At 37.5% G+C, this 19,054-nt stretch overlaps 1 protein-coding gene across 2 annotated transcripts in view; it reads left to right on the forward strand.

Annotated features, from left to right (window-relative positions):
- PPP1R12B (protein phosphatase 1 regulatory subunit 12B) overlaps positions 1-19,054 on the forward strand; it is a 323,111-nt gene that overhangs the window by 180,721 nt on the left and 123,336 nt on the right. For both annotated transcript variants that reach the window (XM_077157410.1, XM_077157411.1), the window contains one exon: positions 10,665-10,755. In XM_077157410.1, the coding sequence (XP_077013525.1) occupies positions 10,665-10,755 (91 nt within the window). The remainder of the gene's footprint in view (positions 1-10,664; positions 10,756-19,054) is intronic.

A 19,054-nucleotide genomic window follows, 5' to 3' on the forward strand; every position in this document is an offset into this window, starting at 1 on the left:
ATATTCCAAGTTTATTCACTAATGTCAGTTCATATCATTGAGACCATACAGTATTTGTCCTTTTGTTTTGAGCTAATCTCACGCAGCATAATGTCCTTAAGGTCCATCCCTGTTGTTACATACTTCATAACTTTATTCTGTCTTACATCTACATAATATTTCATCGTAGGTATATGCTACAGTTTGTTTAGCCACCTGTCTGTTGATGGACATTTTGGCTGTTTCCATCTCTTGGTAATTGTAAATAATGCTGCTATAAACATTGGTGTGCAAATGTCCATTTGTGTCCTTGCCCTCATGTCCTTTGAGTAGAGACAGCATATAGATGGGTCCTGTTTTTAAATCCATTCTGCCAGTCTATGTCTTTTGATTGGGGAGTTTAATCCATTGACATTTAGTGTTATTACTGTACAGGTAGTACTTTCTTCTACCATTTTGCCTTTTGGATTTTATATGTCATATCTAATTTTTCTTCTTTTTACCTTTACTCATAGTCTTCCTTTCTACTCTCTTCTCCACACCTCTGTCTTCTGTCTTTTTGTATCTGTCTCTAGTGCTCCCTTTAGTATTACTTGCAGAGCTAGTCTCTTGGTCAGAAATTCTCTCAGTGATTTTTTTGTCTGACAATGTTTTAATTTCCCCCTCATTTTTGAAGGACAGTTTTGCTGGATATAGAATTCTTGGTTGGCAGTTTTTCTCTTTTAACAATTTAAATATATCATCCACTGTCTTTTCACCTCCATGGTTTCTGCTGAGAAATCTATACATAATCTTATTGGGCTTCCCTTGTATGTGATGGATTGCTTTTTTCTTGCTGCTTTCAAGATTCTCTCTTTCTCTTTGACCTCTGACATTCTGATTAGTAAATGTCTTGGAGTACGTCTATTTGGATCTATTCTCTTTGGGGTACGCTCCACTTCTTAGATCTGTAATTTTAAATCTTTCATAAGAGTTGGGAAATTTTCAGTGATAATTTCCTCCGTTAGTTTTTCTCCTCCTTTTCCTTTCTCTTCTCCTTCTGGGATACCCAGAACACATATATTCGTGTGCTTCATATTGTCCTTCAATTCCCTGTGTCCCTGCTCATATTTTTCCATTTTTTTCCCTATGTTTTCTTTTTCTTGTTGGATTTCAGATGTTCGGTCCTCCAGTTCACTAATCCTATCTTCTCCCTCTCAAAATCTACCATTGTAGGTTTCCATTGTTTTTTTCATCTCTTCTACTGTGCCTTTCATTCCCATAAGTTCTGTGTTTGTTTTTTCAGACTTTCCATTTCTTCTTTTTGTTCATTCCTTGCCTTCTTTATATCCTCCCTTAATTCATTGATTTGGTGTTTGATGAGGTTTTCCATGTCTGTTTGTATATTCTGAATTAATTGTTTCAGCTCCTGTATCTCATTTGAATTGTTGGTTTGTTCCTTTGACTAGCCCACATCTTAAATTTTCCTAGTGTGATTTGTTATTTTTTGCTGGTGTCTAGGCATTTAATTACCTTAATTAGTTTGTTCTGGAGATTGCTTTCACTTGTTTTACCTAGGGTTCTCTTGCTAGATGAATTTGTTGTCTATCTGTTCTTTGACACTCAGTTCAGCTTTATCTGGACCTCTAGCTTAGGTTTTGTTTAACAGAGGGTAATTTTTCAGTTCTTGTTTTCTTGTTTCTTGCCCTGCTTGTATGATGCCTTCCCCCCACCCCTCCACCCTTAGGAGGGTCTTCTTAGGTATTATAGACCCCAGCCAGATTTTCCCAGACTAAACTGGCCTCCTATCAGAAGAACAGAGTCACCTGCATCGGTTTTCCTCGGGGGAGGGGTGTGTGTGTGTGTGTGTGAGACCCAGCAGACTGAAAGACTTCCCTGTGAAGTCTCTGGACTCTGTTTTTCTTATCCTGCCCAGTATGTGGCGCTTGTCTGCCTGTAGGTCACACCAGGATGAGGTGAAGCAGTACCTTTAACTGCAGGCTGTCCCTGCTGGGGGTGTAGTGGAGACAGAGGAGAGGTTGTAGGCTGGTTTTAATGGCTTCAAATTACCAAGTCCTGGTGTCTGAATTCCTTAAGGGAGTAATTCTACCTGAGTTGGGCTTCACCCCTCCCCTGGGGAAGGCACAGACTCCAGACAAGCCCTCAAATGAGTTTGTTTCTGCCTATGCCTGGGGCAGTTGCAGCCTGAGAAGTCCTGCCGCTGAATCCAAAGGTAGTCAAGCCTTTGTAGATACACAGCCAAAAAAACCTCTGTTTCCTTTTTCTGTCTGCCCTGCCCCCTTGGCACCAGGGCAAAAATGAGCAACCTACACTTTGACCAGGTTCACCTGAGCTGGGGGCCTATTTTTAGTAGTCAGAATTTGTTTATTAATTCCAGGATTGGTGTTTGGTTGGGCTCAGCCCCTGCTGCTGGTAAAGTCTCTTTCCTTTCCCCTATGGAAGCAGCCTGTGGGGGAGGGGTGCCGGCGCCCATGGCTTAGGGAACTGACAGTTCTGGGGGGGCTCACAGCCCATCTAGCTGGTCCAGACTGGAGTACGCTGTGTGTCCAGTCACTGACGTGGCCCCAGGAGCTGTTCTGTACTGTTTCTGGTTATTTAGTAGGTGTTCTGGAGGACGAACTAAAACACGCATGTTGCTAAGCCGCCATCTTGATTCTCCAAACTGGGTTGGAAACTGTTGGCCACTTGATTTTTGACAAGGCTTCCAAGTCCACTCAACTGGGAAAGTATAGTCTCTTCAACAAATGATGCAGGGAGAATAGTATATCCATATGCAAAAGAGTGAAAGAGGACCATTGTCTCATACCATATAGAAAATTAGCTCAAAATGAATCAAAGACCTAAATATAAGAGCCAGGACTATAACATACCTAGAAGATAATGTAAGAAAACATTTTCAAAATCTTGTGGTAGGTAATGGTTTCTTAGACTTTATGCCCAAAGCACAACAGTGAAAGAAAAAATAGATAAATGAGACCTCAGAAATAAAACTTTTGTGCATCAGTGGACTTTATCATGAAACTGAAAAGACAATTTATTCAATGGGAGAAAAGTTTCCAAAACCATGTATCTGATAAGGGTTTAATAACCAGGACAAATAAAGAAATCATATAACTCAACAATAAATGATATACAACCCAATTAAGAAATGGGTAAAAGACTTTGGATATTTTCTGAAGAGGATATACAGATGGCTCAAAAGCACATGAAAAGATGCTCAACCTCACTAGCTATTTAGGGAAATGCAAATCAAAATCACAATGAATGCTATTTCACACCCACCCAAATCACTAGTATTAGAAAAGCAGAAAATTCCAAGTGTTGGAGAGGATGTGGAAAAATAGGAATGCTCATTCATTACTGGTAGGTTATAAAATGGTGCGGCCCCTGTAGAAGATAAACAGCAGTTCCTCCGGAAGCCAAATGTAGAATTACTTTATAATCTGGCTTTCTTTCAACTAGGTATATACCCAGAAGAATTGGAAGCAGGGACTTTGTGTTAGTTAGATTCAGTTGTCAACTTGGCCAGGTGAGCATACCTAGTCTTATTGCTGCGGACATAAGCCAATGGTACGTGAACCTCATCTGTTGCTAATTACATCTGCAGTAGGTTAGGAGGCGTGTCTACTGCAATGAGTGACGTTTGACTTAATTGGCTGGTGCTTAAATGAGAGAACGCAACGTAGCACAGCTTAAGCAGCTTGGCATTCCTCATCTCAGCACTTGCAGCTCATCCCAGGCCCTTGGAGATGCAGAAAGAAGTCACCCCGGGGAAAGTTGTTGGAACCCAGGGGCCTGGAGAGAAGACCAGCAGAGACCATCCTGTGCCTTCCACGTAAGAAAGAACCTTAGTGGAAAGTTAGCTGCCTTTCCTCTGAAGAACCAACAAAATAAATCCCCTTTTATTAAAAGCCAATCCGTCTCTGGTGTGTTGCATTCCAGTAGCTAGCAAACTAGAACAGACTTGAACAGATATTTGCACATCAATGTTCATAGCACTATTATTCACAATTGCCAAAAGGTGGAAGCAACCCAAGTGTCCATCAACCAATGAACAAGTGGATAAACAAAATGTAATATATTCATAAAGTGAAATATTATTCACTGTAAAGAGAAATGAGATCCTGATGCATGTGAAAACATGGATAAACTTTGAGGACTTTCAGTTAAGTGAAATAAACCAGACACAAAAGACAAATATTGTATGATTTCACTGATATGAACTAATTATAATCAGCAAACTCACGGGGTTAGAATCTAGAATATGGGTTACCAGTGGATAGATTGATGTAGAAATGGGGAGCTGTTGCTTCATTTGTATAGGATTTCTATACAGGTTGATTGTAAAGTTCTGGAAACAGATGGTAGTGACAGTAGCACATTATTGCGAATGTAATTAACCAGTGCTGAACTGTGTACATGAATGTGGCTGAAAGGGGAAGTTTTGTGTGGGGTGTGTTACTACGATGGAAGTTAGAAGATAAAACATGGGACTGAGTAACACAGTAAACCCTGTTGTGGATGATGGACTGGGTTTAATAATACCAGAACATTCTTTCATGAACTATGACAAATGTATGACACAAATACAACTGTTAATAATAGGATGGTATATCTAAGAAAACACACCTAACGTCAACTATGGGCTATAGTTAGTAATACTGTTTTAATATGCTTTCGTCTATTTAACAAAGGTACCACACTAATGCAAAATGTCAACAACGGGGGAGGATATGGGGACATTATATTTTTTATATGACTTTTCTGTAAACTTACAACACCTCTAATTAAAAAATAATATTTTTAATGGAAAATAAATTTCGGCAAAGACGTGGAGAAATACACTGTTGGTGGGAATGTAAAGTGGTGCAGCCACTAAGGAAAACAGTTCGATGGTTCCTCAGAAAAGTTAAACAAGAATTACCATATGACCCAGCAATTCTACTCCTGGCTATATACAGAAAAATTGAAATCAGGGACCTGTGCAGATATTTGTACATTAATAGTCATAGCTGCATTATTCACAATAGCCAAAGGGTGGCAGCAACTCAAATTTCGATCAACAGACGAATAGATGAATGAATTGTAGTATATACATGCGATAGAATATTATTTAGCCATACAGAGGAATGACGTTCTTACTGACAAACCTTGAAACCATTATGTTGAATGAAATAAGCCAGACGTGAAAGGACAGATTGTATGATTCTGCTTATAGCTAAAATAATCAAATTAAAAAAGACAAAAAAAAATAGATTAGAGGTTACCAGGGACCAGGGCAGACCAGAAGGGGAGTGGGGAGTTATTGCTTGATAGGTATTGTTTGGGGTCATGGGAAAGTCTTAGTAGTGGATGGTGGTTAACGGTAGTACAACATTGTGAATGTAATTAATAACGCCGAAGTGTATACTTACAAATGGTTAAAATGACATGGAGGAACCTGAAATACATGTTATTGAATGAAAGGAGCCAGTCTGTAGAGGCTACATAATTTATGAATCCAGTTCTGTGACAGTGTGAAAAAGGTGGTAGAAAGATCAGAGATGGCTATAGGTTGTAGGGATGGAAGGAAAAGATGGGAGGAAAGAATATGTGGAGTACAGCATTTTTAGGGCAGTGAAACCAATCTGTATGAAATTGTATTTGGTGGAAATATGAACATTATGCATTTGTCAAAACCCATAGAACTGTATAACACAAAATGAGTGAACCCTAATATAAACTATGAAGTTTAGTTGTTAACTGTACAGTGTTGGTTCATCAATTTTAACAAATGTACCCCATCAGTGAAAGATATTAATAATAAGGGAAAATGGGGTGGGGAAGTGGATGGGAACTTTTTGTGCCATTGTTCTATAAATCTAAGTCTACCCTTTGAAGTTTTTATTTGTTTTTAAAAAGTCCAAAATGATATATGATCATTTAAATATAAAATACTAAAAAAAAGAGGGGTAGCAAAACAAAATTAAAATAAAAAACTATAAAACTTCAAGAAGAAAACATAGGAGAAAATCTCTGTTACATGCATTTATCAAAACAGCAAGGTCATGAAAAGAAGGAAAGACTGAGACAATGCGATCGATTGGAGGAGACTAAAAGACAAGAAAACTAAATGTATGTGGCATCTTACATAAAAACTGGTGGACATCTAGATTAGTCTTTGGTTTAGTTAATAATGTTGTACCAATGTTATTTTCTTAGTTTTAATAAGTGCACTATGGTTATATAAGGTGCTAACCTTAGCAGAAGCTGGGTGAAGGAAACACTGGAATTCTCTATTTCTCCAGTTCCTCTGTAAATACAACTTTATTTCAGAATAAAAAGGAATAAGGCAATACAAGCACTAATGCAAATAAATTAACTGAGAACTTAGAAAAAAAATGACGTTTGATCATTTGAATGCAGTAGTCCCTAAACTGTAAAATCAGATCATATCCTAATATGTGAAACATTGGATCCAGAAATCTTCCTGGTCTGTAGTTAGTTTATCAAATTGAATAGAATTTATCGTTTCCCTCTCTCTGTGTTTAAGCCATTTATACCAGATAGGAATTTTGTCCCTGCATTTGCTTTGTCATATGTTTCTTTTTTATCTATGTCTTCCCCACTGTCCACATTTGCCAGCTGGCTTCGCCTGAGCCTCATGTGAGGCAGTATTTACAGCTCACTTGGACAGATGCTACAAGTAGAATAGCCCAAGGGCAGATGAAATAATATCCATGATGAGAATGCAGCATCTCTTTTGCTCTATTTTCCTTCACATGAGGGAGAATTCTTTTCCCTCCCCTCCCTATCAAATGAGAAGTAGTATTGACTGGTTTGGTACAATATATAAAATATTAATCTAATGGAATGATATTTTGGGAACTATTAGCAGCATTGGCTCTACCAAGTCCTAAGAGTTTGCCTTCCTCTCTCTATCTCCTCCCCTTCCTCTTCCTCCTTCTTCTTAGTAGGCAGTTTATTAGTAAATTACCAACTCTGCCTCTGGCTTGCTGGATAGAGTGTCAGTGCAAGCCTTTTCTAGTTTCCAAGGGAGACTGAGTGCTGAGTCTGCAGTGTTTCCCAGCAGTCTCTTACCTTTCTTGCTACTCGTCTCCACACATCTCTTGACCTTCATTCTGCTGTGCAGGCCTGTGCAAGAAGGTAACCATGTGTTTTCTTGGGGCTGTCTTTGTCAAAGTGGACAGAGGAAAAGCGGTGTGGTACAGGGCAGGGCCTATAGGAACGGCAGAGTGTAAATGCTACAATTAGGGAAAGAGAAGCTCTTGAAGTGTGCTGTATCTGTGAGCTTGTTCCTGTTTGCTTTATCTTTATCTTAAAGGTGGGAGCCCAGCACTACCTCATATAACTTAAACGTGCCACACAAAAAAAACATGTAAAGTTACTCTAATAATACCTCCAGGAAGTATAGAAGAAAAATAAGAACTTCATCTTGAGAAGAATTTAAATCAATTGCTTTTAAGCTTAGTTATCAAACAAGCTGCTTTCTTGACAAAATTCTCTTACATTTATTTTCTGAGTTGGGTCTGGCTTTCAGGTTTGTACGAGAAGGCTTGACAATAATGTCTCTTAGTTGGAGTTCCAGAACTTCTATCGCTGTACAATCTAATATGTTAGCCAATAGCCACATGTGACTATTTACATTTAAATTAATTAAAATTAAAGGAAATTATAATATCAGTTCCTCAGTCACATTGTCCACATTTTAAGTGCTCAGTAGCCATGTGTGTCTAGGGGCCACTCTATTGGACAGTGCAGGTGTACATTTCCATTATCTTACAAAGTTCTATTGAACAGTAATGTTCTAGGGAAGGTGGCCTATGGAATGTAGGAAATATAATATTTCACCATTATAATGAATAATCTGAGAAGACTTAGAGCCATTTGTCTAGAAATGTATGATTCACTATAGTTTAATGCTTGATGAGACCTTAAAAACTATAGACTTATGATTTTATATATATATATATAATAAGAAACTAAAGTCCCAAGAGGTAAGTGATTCTCTTTAGCTCAAACAAGTAGTAAATGGCAGAACTGAAAGTAAAATCCAGGTAGTCTGTCTGTCTTACCACCGCGCTGGCATCCCATTCCCAATTAGAAATAGCAGAGAAAACTTGCCTGATAAGACTCTGGCAGCTGTAGAATTAAGTGTATTGTCTACAGAAGAATTGAGTCCCTCACATCATCTGTCACTTATAGTTTATTGATGACACCCTTATAGCAAGTAGATGACAACTTTTAGAAATAAAAAAATCATCCTTTCCCAAGATAGTTAATTATGGCAAACCTTTGGGAGATGTCAAGAGATGCTAGAAGTCTGATGCAAGATCTCTTTATCTACCAATTTCTGAAATTGTGGATTTTGGAAGCAGAAATTTCTTGCTCCATAAGTCTATAAGGATGAGTGGAAGAAATGTTTCATTCTGCTGTGGTACAAGAAAAGCTGTATTGGAAGCAGGAAAGACCATGGTTTTAGTCCCTTTAAATTTTTAACTAAAATAACATTACCTTGAGAAAGTCTTTTAATGTTTCTTTAGCTCTGGACAGACTCGTCCATAAAATAATTTTATAATCTCTACCTGAAGACTTGGAATTACATTAGATCATTTCTTGAAGTCATCAAGTCTTTGGCTATAAGGTCTATGATTCTATTATGCCTTTATGTTTTTTCCTTTCCCCTGTGCTTTACATAAATGCCTCCTCTGAATATGTCCTCTTTGAGTAGCCTTTACTTATGTAACCTTATCTCCGAGTCCAAAGAATGATAAGCAATCTTATAGGGTCATTAGTATTCCATAATTTACAACCAGGGCATCCTGAATGCTACACGTGAAAGACATATACCCAACTTGATTCCTTCCCTGTTTGAAGCTAATATTTTTAAGTCCCCTTCTCTTTTCAGGACAGATTTGAGGCATAGGATTCCTTAAAAACTATTTCAAAAACCAATTTCCCATTGGTGGATTCCAGAAGAAAATTTTATTTTCTCATTATCTTAAGAATAATAATTCTCTCTTTGGAAGTCGTGGTTATTTCTCTTTCATTCTTGTTCCACTTAGAGTACATTTATTTTATTTACATACTCGTATGAACCTTCAAGAATGACATTTTCAAGGGAATTAAGACTTCTTCCACATGACATACATTTCTGGGAAAAATAATTAAGGAAACTTTTTTTACGGATCAGTTTATATTCTGTTTGGGAAAGCAAACCATTTTAGTGATAAGTGATATTCAAAAAAAATAAAAACACAAAGGAACAAGAGTCACAGGGCTGGGGACTAGCAGCTAGTAACTGATCTAAGCTGCTAAAGAAAGAGATATAAGGCTCATCCCTCCAGAATAATTTCAATAATAAGGCCAAGGCAACACCAGGGCCCAGGGACACTACACTGCTGGGGAATACTAAGCTACATCAAGATCTACACTGTCCAGTACAGTAACCACTAGCATTATGTCACTACTGAGTATCTGTCCAAATATACACCAGATTCCGAAGACTTAGTTGGAAAAGAATGTAAACTATCTCATCAATAATTTTATATTAATTACATATTGAAATGACAATGTTTTATATATTTGTGGTTAATTAAAATATATTAAAATTAACTTTAACTGTTTATTTTTTATTGTGAAGAATAACATGTATATGAAAAAGCAATAAATTTCAAAGCGTACCACAACAATTAGTTATAGAACAGATTTCATAGTCTGGTATGGGTTATAGTTCCATAATTTTTGGGTTTTCCTTCTGGCTGCTCCAAGACACTGGAGTCTAAAAGAAATAGTTATATAATGATTCAGGAGTCATATTCATCTGTTAAATCCTATCTTCTCCTTTATAACTCCACCTTCTCCTTTGATCTTTTTTAAAATTTTTTTATTAATAATATTATATATTCACATACCATGCAACCATCCAAAGTATACAATCAGTGGTTCACAATATCATCATATAGCTGTACATTTATCATTACAATTGAGTTTTTTTTCTTTTTTTGTGATAAATAACATTATTTACAAAAAAGCAATAAATTTCAAAGCAAATTTCAAAGCACATCACAACGGGTTGTGTATGGGTTTGGTATGAGTTACAATTCCACAATTTTAGGTTTTTCCTTCTAGCTGCCCTAAGATACTGGAGGCTAAAAGAAATGTCAGTATACCAATTCAGCAATTATACTCATTTGTTAAACCCTACATTCTCTGTATAACTCCACCATCACCTTTGATCTTTCTCCTACTCTTTAGGGGTATTTGTGTTATAACCATTCTAACTTTTTCATGTTGGAGGAGGCTGTCAATAATAGGGAATAGGGGATGAAACTAGTTGATGTTCTGAAGAGACTGGTTCCTCTGCATTTCAGGACTTATCTGGTCTAGGGACCCGTCTGGAGGTTGTAGGTTTCTAGAAAGTTACCCTAGTGCATGGAACCTTTGCAGAATCTTATATATTGTAATCTTATATATATAATCTTTGAACAAGTAAGAACTCAAAGTTGTAGTGTTACTTGGTGGGATACATGGGTCTATACAATCCCTTTCAATCATGTTCTCCTTCAGTATGGTAATATTATGCTAAGTTCATTTTTAGAATGTAGAAATTTGTGGAAGTACTTTGCCATTTCCTAAGCATATGAAGCAAAGTTTATTTTTGCTATTTCTTTTTTTTTCTTCAGGTCATACCTGACTCCTGTACGGGATGAGGAAGCAGAGTCTTTACGGAAAGCACGTTCTAGACAAGCTCGGCAAACTCGAAGGTCTACTCAAGTGAGTGTGATCATTTTTTATGTCTTTTTGTCTATGACCTTTCCATTGGGAGGTACAATTTAAAAATTGGTAAGATGAGTACCTTACTCCAGCCACTGTGTTAAGAGCTTTCACCCATGTTAACTCTTGTACTACAGAGAGTCAAATAAATTTATAACTGCACTTCCCCACTCTCACCTCTGTTCCTCCTGGCTTAGAGCATTTCCTTCACAAGACTTAATATTCTGCTTATGCTTAAGGGACCACATTAAGAATCCTAAGGGTTGGTACCGCCACTTTTGGAAAACAGTTTGGCGGTTTCTCAAAACATTAAACATATGACCCAGCAATTCCATCCCTAGGTATATAACTGAGAGAAATGAAAAGATATGTCCATACAAAAGAACTTGTACACTAATGTTCACAATAGCCAAAAAATAGAAACAACCCAAATGTATATTAACTTATCAATAGGTAGGCCAAAAGTGATATAGCCATCCACATTCAGTCACACAAGCCAGAAACCTGGATATCATCTTTAACAACTTTCCTCTTCACTATCCCCTTATCTATTCTATAACCAAGTTTTATTTTTTGCCTTTTATTATTGCTTTTCTAATTCATTCACTGACTCCACTTCACCACCTTTTCCAAGCTGTCATTAACTCTTAGTTTACTCTAGATTAATCTCCTTGTGTATTTGTGTATATCTCCCTTCTTTTTTCATTATTTAAAAGTCAAAGTAATATGAACATGTGACTAAAAAATTAAATAGTACCAAAAATCTGGTAGCAAGTTTTATTAACTGTGATAACCCTCCCTCTACCAGCTTTGCAATCTGAAATCCATGTGACTGCTGGAGAGATAGTATTAACATGAAAACTGACTGTGTCACTCAGCCTCGAGCTTTTCATTAACCTCCCCTTGTTCTTAGAGTAGAGACTCAAATCCTCAACATGTCATCTGCCCTTGATTGCCTTTCTGGCCTCATCTTCATCTACTTTCCCCTTCTTGCTGAACTCTGACTACAAGTGATGTGCTCCTTTGTGCCATACACAAAGCCCTTGCTAATATTCTTTCCTCTGCCTGGAACTCTCTTCTCCATGTCTTAACCTAGTTAACTCCTACTCATCATTAAGATCTTGGATAAATCTTCCTTGACCCTTCCAAACTAGGTCAAGCATCTTCTTTTCTAGTAATTGTGACCATTGTAATTTTAGTTTTGCTTGATGATTGTTTGTTTCACCTATTAGAATTAGCTTCCATGAGGTTAAAGAATGATTGTATTTTTGCTCACCATCTTTTCTTCTACTATAGAGTGAATAAACAATATTTATTGAATAATTAGATGAGTGAGGAGTAAATAGGGGAATATGAACTGCTCTGGCACAACTTCAAGTTTGCTTATGAAGGGATGGCAAAAAACACAGAAGTAGCTAGAAAGGACATAGAATTGAAGTTGGAAGAGTCTGGACACCTAAGTGTATCTTTTTTTTTTTTTAACTTTCTTTATTGTATAGTATAACATATGTACAAAGCAAAGAAATTAAAAAACAATAGTTTTCAAAACACTCTTCAAAAAGAGGTTACAGGATAGATTGTGAATAATGCTGCTGTGAACATTGGTATGCAAATGTCTGTTTGTGTCGTTGCTTTTAGCTCTTCTGGGTATAGACCAAGTAGTGCTATTGCTGGGTCATAAGGCAACTCAATATTTAGTTCCCTAAGGAACCGCCAAACAGTCTTCCATAGTGGCTGCACCATTATGCATTCCCAGCAGCAGTGCATAAGTGTTCCAGTTTCTCCACATCCTCCCCAACATTTATAGTTTCCTGATTGTTTAATTGCAGCCATTCTTATAAGTGTGAGGTGGTATCTTATTGTAGTCTTGATCTGCATTTCCCTTATAGTCTGTGAAAATGAGCATTTCTTCATGTGCTTTTGAGCTATCTATATTTGCTCTTCAGAAAACTGCCTATTCATATCTTTAGCCCATTGGGGGCCTTGTGAAAAATCAGTTGAACATAGATTTGGTGGTCTATTTCTAGATTCCTGTCATGGTTAGGGACAGGTGTCAACTTGGCCAAGTTGTGGTACCTGTTTATCTGATTGGGCAAGCGCTGGCCTGTCTGTTGCAATGAGGACATTTCATAGGATTAGGTCATGATCACTTCAGCTGCATCCACAGCTGATTCCATTTGTAATCAGCCAAAGGGGAGTGTTTTCTGTAATTAGTGATGCTAAATCTAATCATGGGAAGCCTTTTAAGGAGGACTCAGAGGAGACAGGTTTCCTTCTTGCTTTGGCTGGTGAGCCTCTCCTGTGGAGTTCATCCAGGCCATCCATCAGTCATCGGCTTCGCAGCCTGCCCTGTGGATTTTGGACTCTGCGTTCCTACGGTGACGTGAGACACTTTTATAAATTTTATATTTGCAAGTGTTCCCTGTTGATTCTGTTTCTCTAGGGAACCCTAACTAATACAATTCCCAATTCGATTCCATTGGTCAATGCTTCTGTCTTTGTGCCAGTACCATGCTGTTTTCAGCACTGTGGCTTTATAATAGGTTTTGAAGTCAGGGAAAACTTTGTTCTTCTTTTTTAGGATGCTTTTAGCTGTTCAGGGTCTCCTTCCCTTCCAGATGAATTTGGTAGTTAGCTTTTCCAAATCTTCAAAGTAGGTTGTTGGAATTTTGATTGGTACTGTGTTGAATCTGTCGATCAGTTTGGGGAGAATTGACATCTTAACTATATTTAGCCTTCCTATCCATGGGCAGGGATGTCTTTCCACCTTTTGGTCTCCTTTGATTTCTTTTAGCAATGTTATGTAGTCTTCTGTGTACAAGTCCATTACGTCCCTGGTTAAGTTCATTCCTAAGTATTTGATTCTTTTAGTTGATATATTGAAATGGAATTTTTTCCTTAACTGACTCTTCTAGTTTGCCAGCTGCCAGAGTGCGATACACCAGAAACAGAATGGCTTTTACAAAGGGGAATTTAATAAGTTGCTAGTTTACAGTTCTAAGGGTAAGATAATGTCCCAATTGAAACAAGTCTATAAAAATGTCCAATCTGAGGCATCCATCCGGGGAAAGATAACTTGGTTCAAGAAGATCAGTGAAGTTCAGGGTTTCTCTCTAGTGAGAAGGCACATGGCGAACACAGTCACAGTTTCTCTTTTGGCTGGAAGGGCACATGGTGAACATGGTCAGGGTTCCTGTGTCATCTGGAAGGGCACATGGCAAACACAACGTCATCTGCTAGCTTCTTCTCCTGGCTTCCTGTTTCATGAAGTTCCCTGGGAGGCATTTTCCTTCTTCATCTCCAAAGCACTGGCTGATGGACTCTCTGCTTCATGGTGCTGCAACATTTTCTGCTCTCTGAATCTCTTTCATTCTCCAAAATATTTCTTCTTTTATAGGACTCCAGAAACTTATCAAGACCCACCCAGATGGGTGGAGACATGTTGTCACATGTGTCACTGGCATGTCAGACATGCCAGTGGGTGAGGGGCATCAGCATCCGGAGTTCGGGGGCTGTATTTACAGTTCTGTGCTGCCTTCTTGGCTTTTCCCCTCACTCCAGACAGGTGTATGGTGTGTGTCTGGTCATGTATATCCCAACATCAGTTGTTCCAGAAGTTCCTGGCAACTTACTAGCTGCTGTAGAGGACTAACGAAAATTTCACATCTCCTTACACTGACATATGCCCCACCTTCAGGGTACAGGATTCTATAGTACAAAAATAAGGCATCAGGATTCACTGGAACAATGCAGGCTACTGAATTGTTTGTTCTTAGAACCCCGAGTCTGGCTAGGTCCTTCTTTTTTGGCTCAGATTAAGTAGGAATTCAACCAAGAAAGTTGAAAATTTGCAGAAACTTTAACCTACTCTTGTTTATCCCATTCAAGAGCATCACATTCCACATTGTCACTGTGTGGCTCCTTGTGGCTTCCAAAGGCTCCAGTGGTTGAGGCTCCAGCTGTGGCATGGAGTAGCCCAGTTATGGGTGGCTTGGAACCCCTGCTCCTACCGCTCTTTCCATATGATTCTTAAACCTACCTGGGAAATAGTGTTAGAGAAGAGCTCATCTAGGGGGTTTTGTCTGATTTTGTTCTCTTCTAGTTCTGAATTTTCACCTTTCTGAGGCTGAGTTTTCTTTCTATGAGTAAAATTAATTTCTTCTTTTATCTGTTTTTTTGAGAATCTTTGTTGGTATCCATTTGATCTTGGGAAGATAGGTAACTTTAGAATAAAGGTGGAGAACTGCTTGATATGGATAAAGTACATCTATGACAGACCTACTTTTTAGAGATCAAACTGGAAAAGCTAAGGTATTACATTTGAACTGTACCTGGACTTAAGCCTGGGCCCTTTGCCAACTAAGTGCTTATTTTATGCATGTATTTTTTTTTTTTTATTAACGGAAAGAAAAAAAAAAAAAGAAATTAACACAACATTTAGAAATCATACCGTTCTACATATGCACTCAGTAATTCTTAACATCATCACATAGATGCATGATCATCGTTTCTTAGTACTTTTGCATCGGTTTAGAGGAACTAGCAACACAACAGAAAAAGATATAAAATGTTAATATAAAGAAAAGAAATAAAAGTAGTAATAATAGTAAAAAACAACAACAAACAAACAAACGAGCAAACAAAAACAAAACAAACCCTATAGCTCAGATGCAGCTTCATTCAGTGTTTTAACATGATTACTTTACAATTAGGTATTATTGTGCTGTCCATTTTTGAGTTTTTGTATCTAGTCCTGTTGCACAGTCTGTATCCCTTCAGCTTCAATTACCCATTGTCTAACCCTGTTTCTAACTCCTGCTGAACTCTGTTACCAATGACATATTTCAAGTTTATTCTCGAATGTCCGTTCACATCAGTGGGACCATACAGTATTTGTCCTTCAGTTTTTGGCTGGATTCACTCAGCGTAATATTCTCTAGGTCCATCCATGTTATTACATGGTTCATAAGTTTATCTTGTCTTAAAGCTGCATAATATTCCATCGTATGTATATACCACAGTTTGTTTAGCCATTCTTCTGTTGATGGACATTTTGGCTGTTTCCATCTCTTTGCAATTGTAAATAACGCTGCTATAAACATTGGTGTGCAAATGTCCGTTTGTGTCTTTGCCCTTAAGTCCTTTGAGTAGATACCTAGCAATGGTATTGCTGGGTCATATGGCAATTCTATATTCAGCTTTTTGAGGAACCGCCAAACTGCCTTCCACAGTGGTTGCACCCTTTGACATTCCCACCAACAGTGGATAAGTGTGCCTCTTTCTCCGCATCCTCTCCAGCACTTGTCATTTTCTGTTTTGTTGATAATGGCCATTCTGGTGGGTGTGAGATGATATCTCATTGTGGTTTTGATTTGCATTTCTCTAATGGCCAGGAACATTGAGCATCTCTTCATGTGCCTCTTGGCCATCCGTATTTCTTCTTCTGATAGGTGTCTGTTCAAGTCTTTTTCCCATTTTGTAATTGGGTTGGCTGTCTTTTTGTTGTTGAGTTGAACAATCTCTTTATAAATTCTGGATACTAGACCTTTATCTGATATGTCGTTTCCAAATATTGTCTCCCATTGTGTAGGCTGTCTTTCTACTTTCTTGATGAAGTTCTTTGATGCACAAAAGTGTTTAATTTTGAGGAGCTCCCATTTATTTATTTCTTTCTTCAGTGCTCTTGCTTTAGGTTTAAGGTCCATAAAACCGCCTCTAGTTGTAAGATTCGTAAGATATCTCCCTACATTTTCCTCTAACTGTTTTATGGTCTTAGACCTAATGTTTAGATCTTTGATCCATTTTGAGTTAATTTTTGTATAAGGTGTGAGATACGGGTCTTCTTTCATTCTTTTACTTATGGATATCCGGTTCTCTAGGCACCATTTATTGAAGAGACTGTTCTGTCCCAGGTGAGTTGGCTTGACTGCCTTATCAAAGATCAAATGTCCATAGATGAGAGGGTCTATATCTGAGCACTCTATTCGATTCCATTGGTCGATATATCTATCTTTATGCCAATACCATGCTGTTTTGACCACTGTGGCTTCATAATATGCCTTAAAGTCCGGCATCGCTAGACCTCCAGCTTCGTTTTTTTTCCTCAAGATGTTTTTAGCAATTCGGGGCAACCTGCCCTTCCAGATAAATTTGCTTATTGGTTTTTCTAATTCTGAAAAATAAGTTGTTGGGATTTTGATTGGTATTGCATTGAATCTGTAGATGAGTTTAGGTAGGATTGACATCTTAATTATATTTAGTCTTCCAATCCATGAACACGGTATGCCCTTCCATCTATTTAGGTCTTCTGTGATTTCTTTTAGCAGTTTTTTGTAGTTTTCTTTATATAGGTTTTTTGTCTCTTTGGTTAAATTTATTCCTAGGTATTTTATTCTTTTAGTTGCGATTGTAAATGGGATTCATTTCTTGATTTCCGCCTCAGCTTGTTCATTACTAGTGTATAGAAAAGCTACAGATTTTTGAATGTTGATCTTGTAGCCTGCTACTTTGCTGTACTCATTTATTAGCTCTAGTAATTTTGTTGTGGATTTTTCTGGGTTTTCTACGTATAGTATCATATCGTCTGCAAACAGTGATAGTTTTACTTCTTCCTTTCCAATTTTGATGCCTTGTATTTCTTTTTCTTGCCTAATTGCTCTGGCTAGAACTTCCAACACAATGTTGAATAATAGTGGTGATAGTGGACATCCTCGTCTTGTTCCTGATCTTAGGGGGAAAGTTTTCAATTTTTCCCCATTGAGGATGATATTAGCTGTGGGTTTTTCATATATTCCCTCTATCATTTTAAGGAAGTTCCCTTGTATTCCTATCTTTTGAAGTGTTTTCAGCAGGAAAGAATGTTGAATCTTGTCAAATGCCTTCTCTGCATCAATTGAGATGATCATGTGATTTTTCTGCTTTGATTTGTTGATGTGGTGTATTACATTAATTGATTTTCTTATGTTGAACCATCCTTGCATACCTGGGATGAATCCTACTTGGTCATGATGTATAATTCTTTTAATGTGTTGTTGGATATGATTTGCTAGAATTTTATTGAGGATTTTTGCATCTGTATTCATTAGAGAGATTGGTCTGTAGTTTTCCTTCCTTGTAATATCTTTGCCTGGTTTTGGTATGAGGGTGATGTTGGCTTCATAGAATGAATTAGGTAGTTTTCCCTCCACTTCGATTATGTTGAAGAGTTTGAGGAGAGTAGGTACTAATTCTTTCTGGAATGTTTGATAGAATTCACATGTGAAGCCGTCTGGTCCTGGACTTTTCTTTTTAGGGAGCTTTTGAATAACTAATTCAATCTCTTTACTTGTGATTGGTTTGTTGAGGTTGTCTATTTCTTCTTGAGTCAAAGTTGGTTGTTCATGTCTTTCCAGGAACCTGTCCATTTCATCTAAATTGTTGTATTTATTAGCGTAAAGTTGTTCATAGTATCCTGTTATTACCTCCTTTATTTCTGTGAGGTCAGTAGCTATGTCTCCTCTTCCATTTCTAATCTTATTTATTTGCATCCTCTCTCTTCTTCTTTTTGTCAATCTTGCTAAGGGCCCATCAATCTTGTTGATTTTCTCATAGAACCAACTTCTGGTCTTATTGATTTTCTCTATTGTTTTCATGTTTTCAATTTCATTTATTTCTGCTCTAATCTTTGTTATTTCTTTCCTTTTGCTTGCTTTGGGATTAGTTTGCTGTTCTTTCTCCAGTTCTTCCAAGTGGACAGTTAATTCCTGCATTTTTGCCTTTTCTTCTTTTCTTATAAAGGCATTTAGAGCAATAAATTTCCCTCTTAGCACTGCCTTTGCTGCGTCCCATAAGTTTTGATATGTTGTGTCTTCATTTTCATTTGCCTCTAGGTATTTACTAATTTCTCTTGCAATTTCTTCTTTGACCCACTTGTTGTTTAAGAGTGTGTTATTGAGCCTCCATGTATTTATGAATTTTCTGGCACTCTGCCTATTATTGATTTCCAACTTCATTCCTTTATGATCCGAGAAAGTGTTGTGTATGATTTCAATCTTTTTAAATTTGTTGAGACTTGCTTTGTGACCCAGCATATGGTCTATCTTTGAGAATGATCCATAAGCACTTGAAAAAAAGGTGTATCCTGCTGTTGTGGGATGTAATGTCCTATAAATGTCTGTTAAGTCAAGCTCATTTATGGTAATATTCAGGTTCTCTATTTCTTTATTGATCCTCTGTCTAGATGTTCTGTCCGTTGATGAGAGTGGTGAATTGAAGTCTCCAGCTATTATGGTAGATGTGTCTATTTCCCTTTTCAGTGTTT

Source organism: Tamandua tetradactyla, chromosome 4 (genome assembly GCF_023851605.1).
Source record: "Tamandua tetradactyla isolate mTamTet1 chromosome 4, mTamTet1.pri, whole genome shotgun sequence".
Taxonomy (NCBI): Eukaryota; Metazoa; Chordata; class Mammalia; order Pilosa; family Myrmecophagidae; genus Tamandua; species Tamandua tetradactyla.